A 15,527-nucleotide genomic window follows, 5' to 3' on the forward strand; every position below is an offset into this window, starting at 1 on the left:
CTTTGGGTAGTCTTTCCTCCAAGGAACCAGAGTGACCTCAACTCAAGTATGATCATGACTACATTACTTAGCTGCTCAGAGCCCTGCAATGGCTTGCAATTTGTCCCTCTTCATCTTCCTGACTTCATCTCCTACCACACTCTTATTTCCTCCAGGAGATGGGCCTCCTGGTTGTTTTCTTAATGCATGAGTTAGGGGAGGGTCTTCCCAGGGCCTTCTGTTTGTCCCCTCTCACTGAATTGTTCACCCAGATTCTTGCATGGCTTGCTGCCTCACTTCCTTTAGGATTGGCTCGCATATCCCCTGTTGTCCAGGNCCCTATAAATCTCAATTTCCTTACCCTGCCAAAAATGTGTTCATGGCTCTGACATTACACAACTGTATATTTATAGTTTCATTGTGTGTTTTGCACCGCTAGAATGTGAGTTTCTTGAGAGCAGAGGCTTTTTCTATTTTGATCATTTCTGTATCCCCTGGACTTCAGAGTATATATGACAAGTAGTAACAGCTCTTAATATTTTTGATTAAATACATTAAGTGAAAAATTAGTGAATAAAAATTTATCCTAGCATATCCTGAAACACACTTTGAAATATATATGTTATGTAAGCATATATGTTTTTATATATGTAATATATTAATAAGTCATGATATATGCATATGGAAGTACACCCCCCCCAAAAGATTTATCTTTGATCAGTATGATTATAGGGTTTTTTTACTTTTTCATATTTTCTAAGATTTTTTCAATGAACATATATTTTTATATTTTTAATTTTCTTAAGAAACAGACTTTCTTTTTTTTAGAGACAGAGCATGAAAGGGGGGAGGGGCAAAATTAGAGAGAGAGAATCTTAAGCAGTCTCCACACTCATCATGGAGTCATGAGGGGCTTGATCCCACAACCCTAGGATCATGATTTGAGCTGAAATCAAGGGTCAGGGCTCAACAGACTGAACCATCCAGGCACCCCCAACAAATATTTTTAAAGTTAGGACTTATGCTATTAACATCTTTTCACAGATGAATAGGACAGAAAAAGAGAGAATAATTAATTAGTATATGGATGTGCAATCATCAAATTGTTTTTGAAGATGAAGGTAGCTCCAATTTTATATGGCAAGGAGTCCTCTTTGAAAGCTACCTTTAAACTGTGTTTAGGGGCACCTGGATTGCTCAGTTGGTTAAGCCTCTGACTCTTGGTTTCTGGTCAGTTCATGATCTCACAGCTTTGTGATATCAAGCCCTGCATCAGGCTCTGTGCTGGCAGTGCAGAGCCTGCTTAGGGTTCTCTCACTCTCTGTCTCTCTCTGCCCCTCTCTCACTCACACTGTGTCTGTCTCTGTCTCTGTCAAAATATATAAATAAACTTAAAAAAACAAAATAAAATAAAACAAAATAAAATAAAATTTGTTTAGTAGGAGTACGTTAAATGGGAGAAGGTCCCAAAACATCCCACTACAAAATTTCTTTACATGGATCCAAGCCAGACTCACTTAAATTGACAATGATGAGAGTAATGTGATAAATCAAATATGTTTTGTTAGGACATTAGTATATAATAGTTTAAATTTTGTTCTTCTAAGAGATAGTCACAGTTTAAAAGAGTTAAAGGATAATCAAAAGACATCATTAGAGGGGCGCCTAGGTGGCTTAGCTGGTTGAGCATCTGACTCTTGATTTCCATGCAGGTTATGATCACAGGGTGATGAGATTGCTCCACACTGAATACGGAGCCTCTTTAAGATACTGTTTCTCTCTCCCTCTGCCTGTCCTACCTGTGCTCTATCTGAAAAGAAAAGAAACGAAACGAAAGAAAATGAAACGAAAAGAAAAGAAAGAAAAGAAAAAAAGAAAAGAAAAGAAAAGAAAAGAGAAGAAAAAAGAAAAAAGAAAAGGAGAAAAGAAAAGAAAAGAAAAAAGAATGTTTTCCAAGTGATGAAAAATTTTATATGGAAGAGCGGAATTCTGTGTAACAATGCCAAGCATTGGTCAATAAGTTTAGGTGCTCTGGAATTTGATGCATTCCTTGGTAGCCTCCGATCTACTCCAAGATAAATAAATAGTTGCCTCTTTAACAGACTGTAATACCAGGTAAANTCAAATCAGAGTATTTCTGACCAGAGTAGTAAAGTAAAATGCATTCCTTGGTAGCCTCCGATCTACTCCAAGATAAATAAATAGTTGCCTCTTTAACAGACTGTAATACCAGGTAAACAGAGATGGGACATGGTAGTCACTCTCTGTCTTTGAAAGCTTTAAAAATCTTGAAGAAGGAATGGTGTTCTGTTAGAATTCTAACTTAATAGTTTGCACATGACTTCAAAGGGGCAACTCCAAGGGAGATTATTAACATTTTATCTTTCACAGTTATGTGAAAATGTTAATTCACTTACCAAAGAGAATATTATACACACATTTGGTTTAAAATTGAAATACCACAGCAGATGTTAGCATTTGAGTTTTTCACTTACTGATTACCTTGCACAAAGATAGTAACTCCAAAATTAGCATATTACAATGTTGTAAAACAAAGATAACACATTGCAGCTAAAGAAAACCAGGGAAATATCTTTAAGAACAGTGGAGGAAGAAGAGTCCTTTTGGACTAAAAATGTTGTTTTGTGCCTGGAACTATAAACTAAAGACTCATTTCTGTTGATGGTGAAAAACCAAAGCTAAATCAAGTTGTACTCCTCCCAAAAACTCCTATCTTTCTAGTAAACCTCTTTAAAAAAATAATATGAAATTACAAATACAAAATTACATATAGTGCCTTCAGAGGAGTTCTTGCAAGTGAAGATTCCTGAAGTTTAAGTTATATTAGCTTCATGTTAAATCTTTCTCTATGAGAATGTTATTTTTCTTCTGTTCCCAAAGGCCTAGCAGTATAATGGAAATATGCATTTCAGATGTAAATGTAATCCTTTATATGTCTAGTGGCTTCTAGACAACAGCACAAAGATCTGTAGTTATTCCTTTGCATTAATAAAAAGGAAAAGGAAAGAGTAAAGGAGAGAAGAAAAATATTTAAAAATCCTATATGCAAAATGAGAGAATCCATTTGCTCATGGTCATTCTAATAGGAAAACAGTATGACCATGAAAACTTAAATTTGATATAGAAAGGAAGAAAAATGTCAGAATATAAGAAATGTTAAAAATAAAAGATGCCAAAAACTTGAGATTAACACAGAAATACAAATTATTATCTGTTTAAGGTTTAAAAGATATTAGGGGGAAAATCACCAAAAAATAGGTATTCAACACTTTATGAAATCAAGTTCTGTCACCTTTTTTATTAGGTTGTCAGAGGGATCACTCTTTCTGAAGAATATGTGTGACAAGAAAATGTTCGTATATTTCTGATGTGGTCATAGAAAATTGTTAGAAATGTGACTGTGTCCCAGGCACTTTAAAGAATTTTAAAGGATTTTAGTTTATAGCATTAAGGTGAAAATTGCACTGGATAAAATACAACAGGTAAGGAAGACTTTATTCAAGACTATTGCAGTAGTGGAGACAGACTGACCTCAACTCTGCTGAAAGAAAAGAAGTAAGGGTTTTAAGTGCTGAGGTGAATTGGCAGAAGAGTACTAGGTGACATTTGGGGGTTGTTGACTGACAGCAGGCATTCAGCACACTGAGTTATTCTTGAGTCTGCACATGTTTTTATCTGTGATTAAGGCATCTGTGTTTGGTATTTACCTCTCACTGAAGTTGGAGAGACTGGAAGATAGAGCCACTATATCTTTTACTGTTTAATTTTGAAGCCCTGGTATATAGGTCCTTCAGAAAGGCATTTCCTGAGTAGTAAAACTCATAAAAGGCTGGGATATTTGCATACATTTCAAAAAGGCAGAGAAAGAATTTACTATTGCAAGATTTTTAATATAAATGCTCTAAAAAACAGGAGATCAGAGGGGTATATAGAGGAAGAAGTCTGTCTAAATTTTAGACATACCTAGAACATTAAGGACATCTTTGTCTAAACAAGGACATTGAATTTATATTTCAAGTAGGATGAGATATATTAGTCACATTCTACTGGTCACCACTGCCCACATTTCCTAAAATTGGGAGTGGCAATTTTAGAGAGATGATACACAAATAGATGATACATTGATAGATAGATAGATAGATAATAGATATAATTTTCTATTCATTTTCAAGGATTTTAAAATGCTTAACATTATTAAATACATTATTATTATACATTATTCTCCAGATACATCTTCAATAAGACCCNGGAGCTTCTGCTAATTCTTCTGAGATGAAAAACAACTCTTAGTCCTCACCTACTTAGTTAAATAATCATTAAGTAATTAATCCTAACAACATCTCTTTGTGGCTCTGGCAAGAATGAAAACCTGCTTGCATTTTTGAGAATTCACAAGACTCTCAAAATTCTTTTTTCATGAAAAGGACACTAGAAAATGAGAATTAAAATTCTGACTCCTTATTTGAATCTAAATTATTGTTATCAATTATTGTCAGTTGAGCCAGTTTTGGTTGCCTCAATGCAAATAAATGATCTTCTATAATAACTGCTATTATATAAACCACCATAAAATATTATATATATTTCAATTACCCATCGTATTTTTCAAACATATCTCTATCCAAATCCTATATTTATTGGTAAAGATGATTTCTTTTAGATGAAGAAAACATGCGCTCCAAATTTATTCCACATATTCAGTAATCTGTTCATTTCCTTGTTCAGAGAAAAACTATTAGTTTCTCAGATATCAGTAACAAATATACTTCATGTCACATAAAATTGCAAGTTTTATATTATCTGCTTCTGAGTACTAAAACAACATGAATACTCTCCCTGTTCTTAAAATTAACCATCTAGAATGGGCCATTAGTTCCCAGCCTTTGCCGTATATTAGGATCAATCAGGAACCACTAAGAAATGCTGATACCTGGCTCCTACCTCGCATCGTGATTTAATTGGTATTGGTATTGGGTGTGACATAGATATAGGGATTTTTTTCAAAATAACTTCTGAGGTGATTCTAATATGTAACAGAGCTTGGGAATTATTGACCTAAGACCTATGATTTTTTTCTCTAGAGAAAGTATCATCCTTAAACTTGCCAAGACAAAGTGTTATCATAGAAAAAAAGAAATCAGTATGTCTCAGCCTGATAAAATTAGAATAATCTAAGAAACTAAAAAAAACTATATGGATAGCTAGACTCTACTCTCAGAGATTCTGGTTCAGTTGGTCTGGTATGTGCAGGCAACAGTCATAGCCAGGAAATCTAAAATGTAGTTGAGGATGAAGGTTGAAAATCACTGAGGTAAATATCCCTATACCAATGTAAAATTATCTAAAATTTGATCTACTTATCTAACTATCTATCTCCAATTTCTTATTTCATCACTTCTGGCCTGAAAAAGTTCAAGTTATAGATCATTTGGATAAATTTGATTCCAAATGGAGACTCTCTTCTCCTTCACCTCCTGCTCCTCCTCTTCTTCATTTTTTGAATTAATTAATTAATTTTAGTCTTTCTTTTTTTATTTTATTTTTTTATGTTTCTTTATTTCGGAGAGATAGCAATAGAGCATGAGCAGGGGAGTGACAGAGAGAGAGGGAGACACAGAGTTCGAAGCAGGCTCCAGGCTCTGAGCTGTCAGCACAGAGCTGGACTTGGGGCTCTAACTGATAAACTGTGAGATCATGACCTGAGCTGAAGTTGGACGCTCAACCAACTGAGCCACCCAGGCGCCCCTTAGAAATTTTATTTATTTAGTTTGAGGGGGGGTACCTGGGTGGCTCAGTTGGTTAAGTGGCCAACTTCAGCTCTGGTCATGATCTCACAGTTCATGAATTCAAGCCCCATGTCAGGCTCTGTTGTTCACAGCTCAGAGCCTGGACACTGCTTGAGATTCTGTGTCTCCCTCTCTCTCTCTCTCTCTCTCTCTCTCTGCCCCTCCCCCACTCATACTCTGTCTTGCTGTCTCCTTCAGAAATAAACATTAAAATTTTTAAAAATTTGTTTTAATATAATTTATTTTCAGAGTGAGAGAAAGAGCATGAATGAGGGACAGACAGAGAGAGGGAGAGAGAGGAAGAGAGAATCTCAAGCAGCCTTCACACTGTCTGCCAGATAATGAGGGGCTTGATCCCATGAATCATGAGATCATGACCCTAACAGAAATCAAGAGTTGGACACTTAACTGTCCGAGCCACTGAGGGACCCATCACCTCCACTGTATCTTATCCTTTCATTTATCTGCAGAGTCAACAAGCACCATGCAGCATGGCAGTATTGTACACGCAGTTCCTAGTTGGGAATCCAGTGATGAATCTCATAATATCAAAACATTGACATTTAATTGCCTTGGAAATTCAGGTTTTCTATCTTTCAGGGTAATTGTAAAAGATTTAAGTGGACTATGAAAATGGGCAATGCCTAGAGAAGAAACTAGGTTTCTTTGGTGACATAAATAAGCTTTCTGTGTTGTGTGTGTATGGCTATTTGTGTTATAATTCACATCAAAAATCACTATACGACTTCTATTGCTTTATTATTTCACCATTTGGTAACTCTAATAGTGAGATTTTGGACCAAGGATAAGACAGAACAAGGTAAGCTCAATTCATGGAAGCTATTGCCTAATTGAAGAATTTCTCCCTCCTCCTTCCCTCCCTCCCTTCCTTCTTTCCTTCCTTCTTTCCTTCCTTCCTTCCTTCCCTCTTTCCTTCCTTTTCTTTCTTTTTTTTTCAGGAAAATGTTGTTCACATTGGGATATAGTATTAGATTTGCGGCTTGGCTATTTAAAGGTTTTACCTTTTCCGTCCCCTACAACCTGTAATGCCTTCCTTACATTTTGATTGACAATATTCCTCGCAAAGTATTTGACAATATAATCGGTCTATTATGTGTCTCTTTGATCAATTTATAAGTAAAATATTTTCCAGTTATAGTGGCTCTTGTCAATATGTCAAAGTGACTATTGTGTTTTATCACAGTTGGTCCTAATATAATATATGTTGTATGTTATGTAATTTTATAATATTTTTATGATTATATATTAATACACAATAAATATATATTAATAAAATATATATTTTNGATGACCATCATATGACCATCATGAACTCTCCTTTTCTGATACTGATCTTCCATGACTTACCATGAATAGGGTTACATCCCACTAAACCCATTGTAAGTTGAAAATATCATGTCAAAAATATATTTAATACACTTAATCTACTGAACTTGATAGCATAGTCTAGCTTATCTTAAATGTGCTCAGAGCATTTACATTGGTCTACAGTTGGCTATAATTGTCTAACAGAAAGCTTATTTTTTTGTGTTTATTTATTTATTTTGAGTGAGGGAAAGAGAAAGGGAGCAGGTGAGGGATAGAGAAAGGAAGAGACAGAATCCCAAGCAGGCCCTGCACCACCAGCCTAAAGCCCAATGTAGGGCTCAAACCTATGAAGCATGAGATCATGACCTGAGCCGAAATCAAGAGTCAGTCACCCACTGAGCCACCCATGCACTTTATAACAAAAAGTGTGGGGCACCTGGATGGCTCAGTCAGTTAAATGTCTGACTTAGGCTCAGGTCATGATCTCATGGTTCATTGGTTCGAGCCTCGTGGCGGACTCTGTGCTGACTGCCAGCTCAGAGCCTGGAGCCTGCTTCAGATTCTGTGTCTCCCTCTCTCTCTGACCCTCCCCTGCTCATGCTGTCTCTCTCTGTCTCTCAGAAATAAATAATTTAAAAAAAGAAAGCATATTTTATAATAAAGTGTTGAATATCTCATGTAACTTATTGAATACTGTACTGCAGGTGAAAAACAGAAACAGCCTGTCTGGGTATTGGTTGCAAATGTTTTCCCTCTTGATTGTGTGCCTGACCAGGACTTGCGGGTGGCTGCCACTGTCCAGCATCACGAGACAGCATCATACCACATATCGCTAGCCTGGGAGAAGACACCAAAATTCAAAATTTGAGGTACAGTTTCTCCTGAATTCCTATTGATTTCACACCATTGCAAAGTCAAAAAATCTTAAGTCAAATCATCGTAAGTTGGGGACTGTCTGTATGTCAAACCTCCTGTTTTTCCCCCATCGTTGGACTGGTCAGTGAATCCTTCAATGTGATCACTTGTCGGACATTAATAAAATAGTCCTGTATGTACCTGTGTGTGTGTATTTTAAAATCCGGTGTTTACTTGGTTCTTTAACAGTCTCAAGTTTCTACTGAGATTCTATTGATAAACAGCATTGCTGGCTTACATTTATATTAAATACATTTAGTTTAAAAATATATGTCTTATTTTTTTACCATCCTCATTTTAAAACAAACTCTTTGTAAAGAGAATACTTTTGCTCAATTCAGTAAGGCTACAAACACAACAGAATTTCACTAGCTATGAGTTTGTCATCTTTCTTAAGCAATGTCAGAAAGGTTTCATTTATTTGAATATTCTGCTATAAGTGTCACAGCTGCAGTTACGTTAAGACATCCATGAAATTTAATTTCTGATTGGTCAGAAATTAATTACCTTCCCTTCATGCTGATAATATTCGGCAGCCTACTTACTTGAAAAACAAAACCAGTTATAATGGTACTTTTTTTTTTAAGATATGTGACTTGTTGCCTTAAACCTTATATGTATTACATAGGTACCAAACCATAAATGGTGATCCATTTTCAATAAATGTTATAATGCAAACTCTTGTGGAGAGTGCCATACCCCAAGAAATAAAAATGTTTTCACTTAAGTAATTGATCAGGCTGTGTTGGGATACTGGTTGTTCACTTGTGACCTCACACATAACTTTTCCTTATACTTTTGAAAAATGTTCCTTAAAATTTTACCAGATTAGGCAATAACCACCTTGGCTTTGTGAATTTATGCTAATATGTCCCCATACTCTGATTTCTGGGAAGAGTTTATGCCATTCTGAGGTTTTAATACTTCTATACCGTTAGTATCTGAGAAACCCAAAACTTCTTTCATCTATGAGCCTGCTGAAATGCAAATCTCCAAGATGTATTCAGAGGTACTAATTTCCTTCATTTCATGCAGAACTTTCTCCTTTCACTTAGGGTCCCTGGATTAAAATCCTGCACTGAAACTGCCTTTTAAATGGCATTCATAGTAAGAGAAATTGTGTAGCTCTGTTACACAGTGTTTTCTTTGAAAGCCTTAACCTAACTTCCTGCAATGGTGCTGGACACAGTGGATTCATAATATCTGTTTACAGAACAAATACAGAAGGGTTCATGTGCTCATTGACCCTTGTTGTATTTGGGTAAAAGTTTCAGAGTAAGTCAAGTGTTGTCTCAGTAAAATTCAAGAACAAATCCATAGGTCTGAACTCACTTTGTCCTATCCTGGGTGCCAGTTTTCAATACTTAATTAACACAATCAATATGTACTCCCCTTTTCTGGAACTTAAAATATCTGACTTCTCTCTTTAGTGAACTACTCAATTAATTTATTCAATAATGTCTTCAGTTGCCATGCCAGTTGGTAAATACAATTTTGTAATTTTTTTAAGTTATAAAATAATATCAATTGTCTGAAGAAAGTATAACAATTTCTCTCCTGGAATTAAATAATTTCCTTTTGAAAATCCTAATGTTTCTGGGTCCAGGCAAGGGTTCCCCTAAACCAATGGTATAGAACTTCTGACTTTAAGCTTCTGCTCACCTGCACTTTTTTATTTCTAAGATACAGGGAGAGAAATTTATAGATGTATACCTTTGGAGAGGAATCGGGAGCGGGGAAGTGAGGAAGGGCAAGAGTTGAATGAATGAGGAATATAATTTGGGGACTTGAGGCATACATATTAAAAAAAATAAAAACAAATAATTTTATTTGATTAAATTTTGTCTCTCCAGAGCAACATTTTGTGTTAGTCATTAGGTATTTCAAAGTGACCAAGACCTTTATTTTACAATTCCCTCTTGCCTTTTTATAAAAAGCAATGGGAACCAATTATCTTTTGTTTGTTTTAATATCTCATATTGACATTAAATTAATAAATTACCTAAAGGAAATTGCATTGGAAAGGAAATTTGTGGAAATTACCTAATTTAGGAAATTACCTAAAGGAAATTGGAAATTGTAAAGGAAAATAGTGTGCAGTGTTTCAAGACCAGTTTATTTTGTTTATTTTTTTTTTTAATTTTTGAGACAGTGACAGAGAGAGAGCGCACGCGTGAGTAGGGAAGGTATAGAGAGGGAAGGAGACACAGAATCCAAAACAGGTTCCAGGCTCTGAGCCAACATGGAGCTCAAACTCAGGAACCTCAAGATCATGACCTGAGCTGTAGTCAGATGCTTAACCGACTGCCCCTCAAGACCTAGTTTATTTTAAAAAGGTACCTTTTTTATGAGTGGTAATAAAAATACATACACAACAAAAAATAGAATACAGGTAATTTTTGAGAGAAAAAATTCTTAAAGTTATTCAAGAAAGAGAGTTTGAAGTTACAAACCATTTTAATATGCATATAATTAATTGTCAAACTTTATATTGTGAAATTTAATTAAACATGTTCTAGCCATTTGGGTTTTGAAATGCTAGGTATAATACTAAGTGAAAGATGTGAGGAATCGATATTATCCTTCTGGCATTTTTGTTTCAGCAGTATAATAGCTTTCTTACTTGGTGTGTAAGAAAGCTACTGATATTTTTACCTTGATCTACAGGAAAATGAACATTCTATAAAGGGTAAATCTATTAATTAGAGACCTGCACAGCTTTCTTTCTTGCTAGTATAATCGTTAAATTGATTTTTCCAGTCCATCATGTAATTGTTCCAGCGATAGAATCCTGCTCTCCATTCTCGTTCTGCTTCATCAATATTTCCTGTAAAACATGGAATAAGTTGTATTAATCTAAATTTTAATCTGTTTACATTAATTGAAAAATAATTCTGATTACAGATGCTATTTTCTCCAAGTACACTGTGCCATAATTTTTTACTTTTTATTATTTATTATCACCTCTTTCACTACCTGAAAAGCTTTAATAAAACTGTATACATTACATGGAAATACAAATAATATATATGCATAAATTGCACATACCATGAAAATGTGAACATGAATTAATATATGATGTCAAATTATATTCCAGAACATATATTTAGTTTCTAAGAATATATATAGATACTATCTTTTCTTAAATGCATTTCTTAATGCATTTAATGCATTTCGTTTATATACATAATCATATAGCAAACTATCATTTCTGATGAAAATATTTATATATATTTATTAATGCATAAGGGTAACTTTGACATTCCATAAAGATTTTACACTCACCCTATATATTTTAATTCCAACAATGCCTAGCCATTGAAAGCAGCTTATTGAAACTACTACTACATGAAAGCAGTTTATTAATTGCTTTACAAATTGGAAAAATGACTAAGATGGTCTCTGTTTTCCAGTAGTTTGCAAAGTGTATGCATGTGTCAGGAGAAAGGAGTGTTTATGTCAGATTTAACGTGAGGCAATGAACAAAAAGCAGTCTATGTGTACTACAAGCATCTTGAAACCTTGAGAATCTATTCCATTAAAGAATAGTTTGTGAATAATAAAAACTTTTGAATACAAACCTCTAATATCATGTATTTATGCTCATAATATTAAAGTTTTTTAATGTTTACTTATTTTTGAGAGAGAGAGAGAGGCAGAGCAGGGAAGAGGCCGGGGGGGGAGACACAAAATGCAAAGCAGTCTCCAGGCTCCAAGCTGTCAACATAGAGCATGACACTGGGCTTGATCTCACGAATTGTTGAGATATGACCTGAGCTGAAGTCAGATGATTAACCTACTGAGCCACCCAGGAGCCCCTTCTAATATTAATCTATATGACAAAGTTAGAAGATGGTTTAAGTTATTTAAATCTATAAGTATTTTACACATTTGTAGTTCTCTTACTTTTTAAACTTTTAGGATCCTGTGCTGTAGTCATCTAATTAAAAACAACATTTTGAGCTATTTCAGCTACCTTGAAAATAAAAACTTGACAGTTTTTTAAATATATACTTTCCAGTTAGGCATTTTTGAAATTAATTATAACTTTGTAAGATATTAATTTGGAGAAGACAGTTCATATGATCTCACTACATTATACATGAAAACGTGTCTTTGTTTCATTCATACTCTTAACAATGGAGCACATTCAGTGATTCATTTTTACTTTATATGAAAATCAAAATATTTAAAACATTTGTACAGTTATTAAAATATCCCCTGTAATTTAGAATATATTTGTTTGAAATGTTCATAAGGCTTGGACTTTGGTAAATATTTGAGAATACATACAAAAATTTTCCATTTTAAATTGTCTTTTAAAAGGTCAATTACTGTAATTATTTTGTGAATAATAGAACTTTTCTAAAAAAACATTAGATGTGAAGGCCACTAAGCATTATGCCAAATGATCCACTCCTGTATTTTTTATAATTAATGCTGTTTTAAATGTTATGCAAAGTAAGGGCTGTAAAATTCAGAAAGAACAAAATTTTTGTTATATGAAATAAATGATAGGTAATCTAGCACTTACACCATGAATTTTAATATTCAGAGAAAAAGCCTTAGATTTACTTGTTTCTTCTTGTTCATAGAGTGATGCCAAACCCACTGAGTTATATAAATGTAAACTTATTTCCTTATGTATCATAATAGAACAGCATACTTTGCTTTTTAGTGTACAAATGCTTTGTAAAACTGCATAATTTTTTCCTTAATAATACTGCATTGACAATAAAATATAAACATTTGATTTTTTTCTAATACAATCCAGAGGAACTGAGTACACCATAGTAAAAAGATAACAAAAACTTTGAGCTCCATGACATAAATCAAACCAAAATTAGTTCTTCTTCCTCTTACTTCTCCTCTTCCTCCAAATTGAAATACTACTTACATGGCTATAGATTTATTATCTGAGAGATGTAGACCTATCATTTTGTAGTTAACACGGTACTACAATGTGAAGTAAAGGACATTATTTGTGGATTTGGAGTGGCATGGGTTAAATTCTAGCTTGACCACTTATTATGTTTGTGATCGAGAAAGAATTCTTAACTTTTCAAATTAGTTTTCCAACTGTAAATGGGATTGGTGATCACTATTGTGCAGTGTTACTGTGAAGGATAAATCAGCTGGTATGTACATTATAAAATCAAGCTCTGTACATCTATTGGGAGCTCCATTAATGAATTTACTGGCCTCTTACAAAAATTTATTCTTAACTTTGCTCTTTATTGAATCCAAATACAACTAGATCAATACCAGTAGTTCATAAATATATTGAGACAAGTTTTTCAGGATTTTCATACCCTTTGATGTGTCTCACTTGGAAAAAGAAAGAGCCAGGCTTTCTTTTCTATAGAAACAGTAATACGAATAAAGCTACTTTATGTCTTGCCAATTAAAAAAGTGTGAGCAGTACTTCACCAGAGGGGAGTCTATTTAATCAAGCTGAGGGAGTTAAGAAAGAAAGACTACAGGAGAGGTGAATTGACTCAAAATTATAAATGGAGATAAAGTTAGAAGAAAAGATTAAATTGAATATTGAATTGTGCTGATCATTATAATAAAAAAATAATGCATGTACTTTGAGACTTCGTTGAAAATCTCTCTTGTCCCCATTACTTATTTTCCCGTTTGTTAACTAAATTTCCTGTTTGTTAACATTACCAAAGGATGCATAATACTTTATGAGACAGATCAGAAATGTATTTGTTGTCAGGTTCTGATTCTGACTGTGGAATGAGAGTGAATTATGACTATCCTGCTACTATGGAATGAATTACTGTAAACTCAAGCTAGGCTGGTGAAGACATCACATATAGGCATGCCTAGTTTATTGCACTTCACTTTATTGTGCTTTGCAGATACTGCGTTTTTACAAATTGAAAGTTTTTGGCAACCTGCATCAAGTTAGTCTGTCCACACAATTTTCCCTACAGTATTTGCTCACTTCATATTTTGGTACTTCCTGCAATATTTCAAACTTTTCATTATTGTTATATTTGAATTGCTGCAGTCTCATGATAAAACTTTAAAGGATAAGAAGTTGTTTCTTATGGATGAGGAAAAAAGTGGTTTCCTGAACTGGAATCTACTCCTGATGAAGATGCTGTGAAGATTGTTGAAATGACAACAAAGAATTTAGACTATTGCATAAACTTAGTTTATAAAGCAGCAGCAGGGTTTGATAGGATTGACCCCAATTTTGAAGAAAGTTCTGCTGTGGGTCAAATGCTATCAAACAGTATCACATGCTCAGCAAAACCATTCATGCAAGGAAGAGTCATGCCAGGTGCAAACTTCATTGTTGTCTTATTTTAAGAAACTGTCACCTCAGCCTTTATCAACCACCAGCTCTGATCTGTTGGCAGCTATCAATATCAAGGAGGCAAGCCCTTCCCCCCACCAAAAAGAATATGACTCACTGAAAGCTCAGATGATGGTTAGCATTTTTAGCAATAAAGTATTTTTATTTAAAGAATTTTTTTAATGTTTATATTTGAGAGAGAGAGCACACAAGGGAGCACCAGCAGGAGAGGGGCAGAGAGAGAGATGGAAACAGAATCTGAAGCAGGCCAGGCTCTGAGCTGTCAACACAGAGCCCAATGTGGGACTCAAACTCCTGAGTCCTGAGTTCATGACCTGAGCTGAAGTCGAATGCTTAACTGACTGAGCCACCCAGGCACCCCAACAATAAAGTATTTTTAAATTAAGATCTGTTCACTGTTTTCTTTAGACATAATGCTACTACATACTCAATAGGCTAGTAGACTATGGCATAGTGTAAATATAACTTTTATACGCACTTGGAAACCACAAAGTTCATTGACTTGCTTTATTGTGATACTCACTTTAAGGTGGTAGTCTGAAACCAAGTGGTAATATCTTCTATGTATGTCTGTATTTTTAAAATGAAACAAAGGAAAAAACACTGGATCTAATGCTTTGCTTTACTGAGAGGATTTGAAGGTCAAAGTGGTTTTCCCTTTAGGTAAATTCACTCTTCCATTTTTAGTGAGAAATACTGTTATCTTATTGACATTGAATGGGTCATTTCTCTACTTCCTTTTCTTTCTTTTTCAAACAATTATGAAGTACTGTGCAGTTACACTTTGAGTGAATATTGTTGATAACGTTTGAAACAAATACTGCACATTTTATTTCTTGCAGGTGCACACAATAATAGCACAGGCATATGCTGAAGTATAGTCTGAAAGTTAAGTGCTAGAATTCATGTGTTTAAACAAGTCTTAAGGATCATTTTATTTGAGAACATTTATTGCTCAAAAGTAAACTACTGCTCAAGTGGCACTTATAAATCTCATTGGGTTTCCATCTTGAGTAAAGTAAATATTTCCCCTCTTAAGAAATCCAGTTAGTGTAGTCGTCGTGTTTCTTTTTTTTAATTTTCCTTTATGTGTAGACCTGTTTTTTTTGTAAATAATATTTCCATAGAAACTTCAGCACAGGTCATCTGAATAAACCCACTTT

General features: G+C 34.3%; 1 protein-coding gene across 6 annotated transcripts in view; it reads right to left on the reverse strand.

The window, feature by feature from the left end:
• Positions 1-10,125: 10,125 nt before the first annotated feature.
• BCHE (butyrylcholinesterase) overlaps positions 10,126-15,527 on the reverse strand; it is a 69,156-nt gene continuing 63,754 nt past the window's right edge. For all 6 annotated transcript variants that reach the window (XM_077752221.1, XM_077752218.1, XM_077752223.1 and 3 more), the window contains one exon: positions 10,126-10,857. In XM_077752221.1, the coding sequence (XP_077608347.1) occupies positions 10,733-10,857 (125 nt within the window). In that variant the 3' untranslated portion in view covers positions 10,126-10,732. The remainder of the gene's footprint in view (positions 10,858-15,527) is intronic.

Source organism: Crocuta crocuta, unplaced genomic scaffold (assembly GCF_008692635.1).
Source record: "Crocuta crocuta isolate KB4526 unplaced genomic scaffold, BGI_CrCroc_1.0 scaffold21, whole genome shotgun sequence".
NCBI lineage: Eukaryota > Metazoa > Chordata > Mammalia > Carnivora > Hyaenidae > Crocuta > Crocuta crocuta.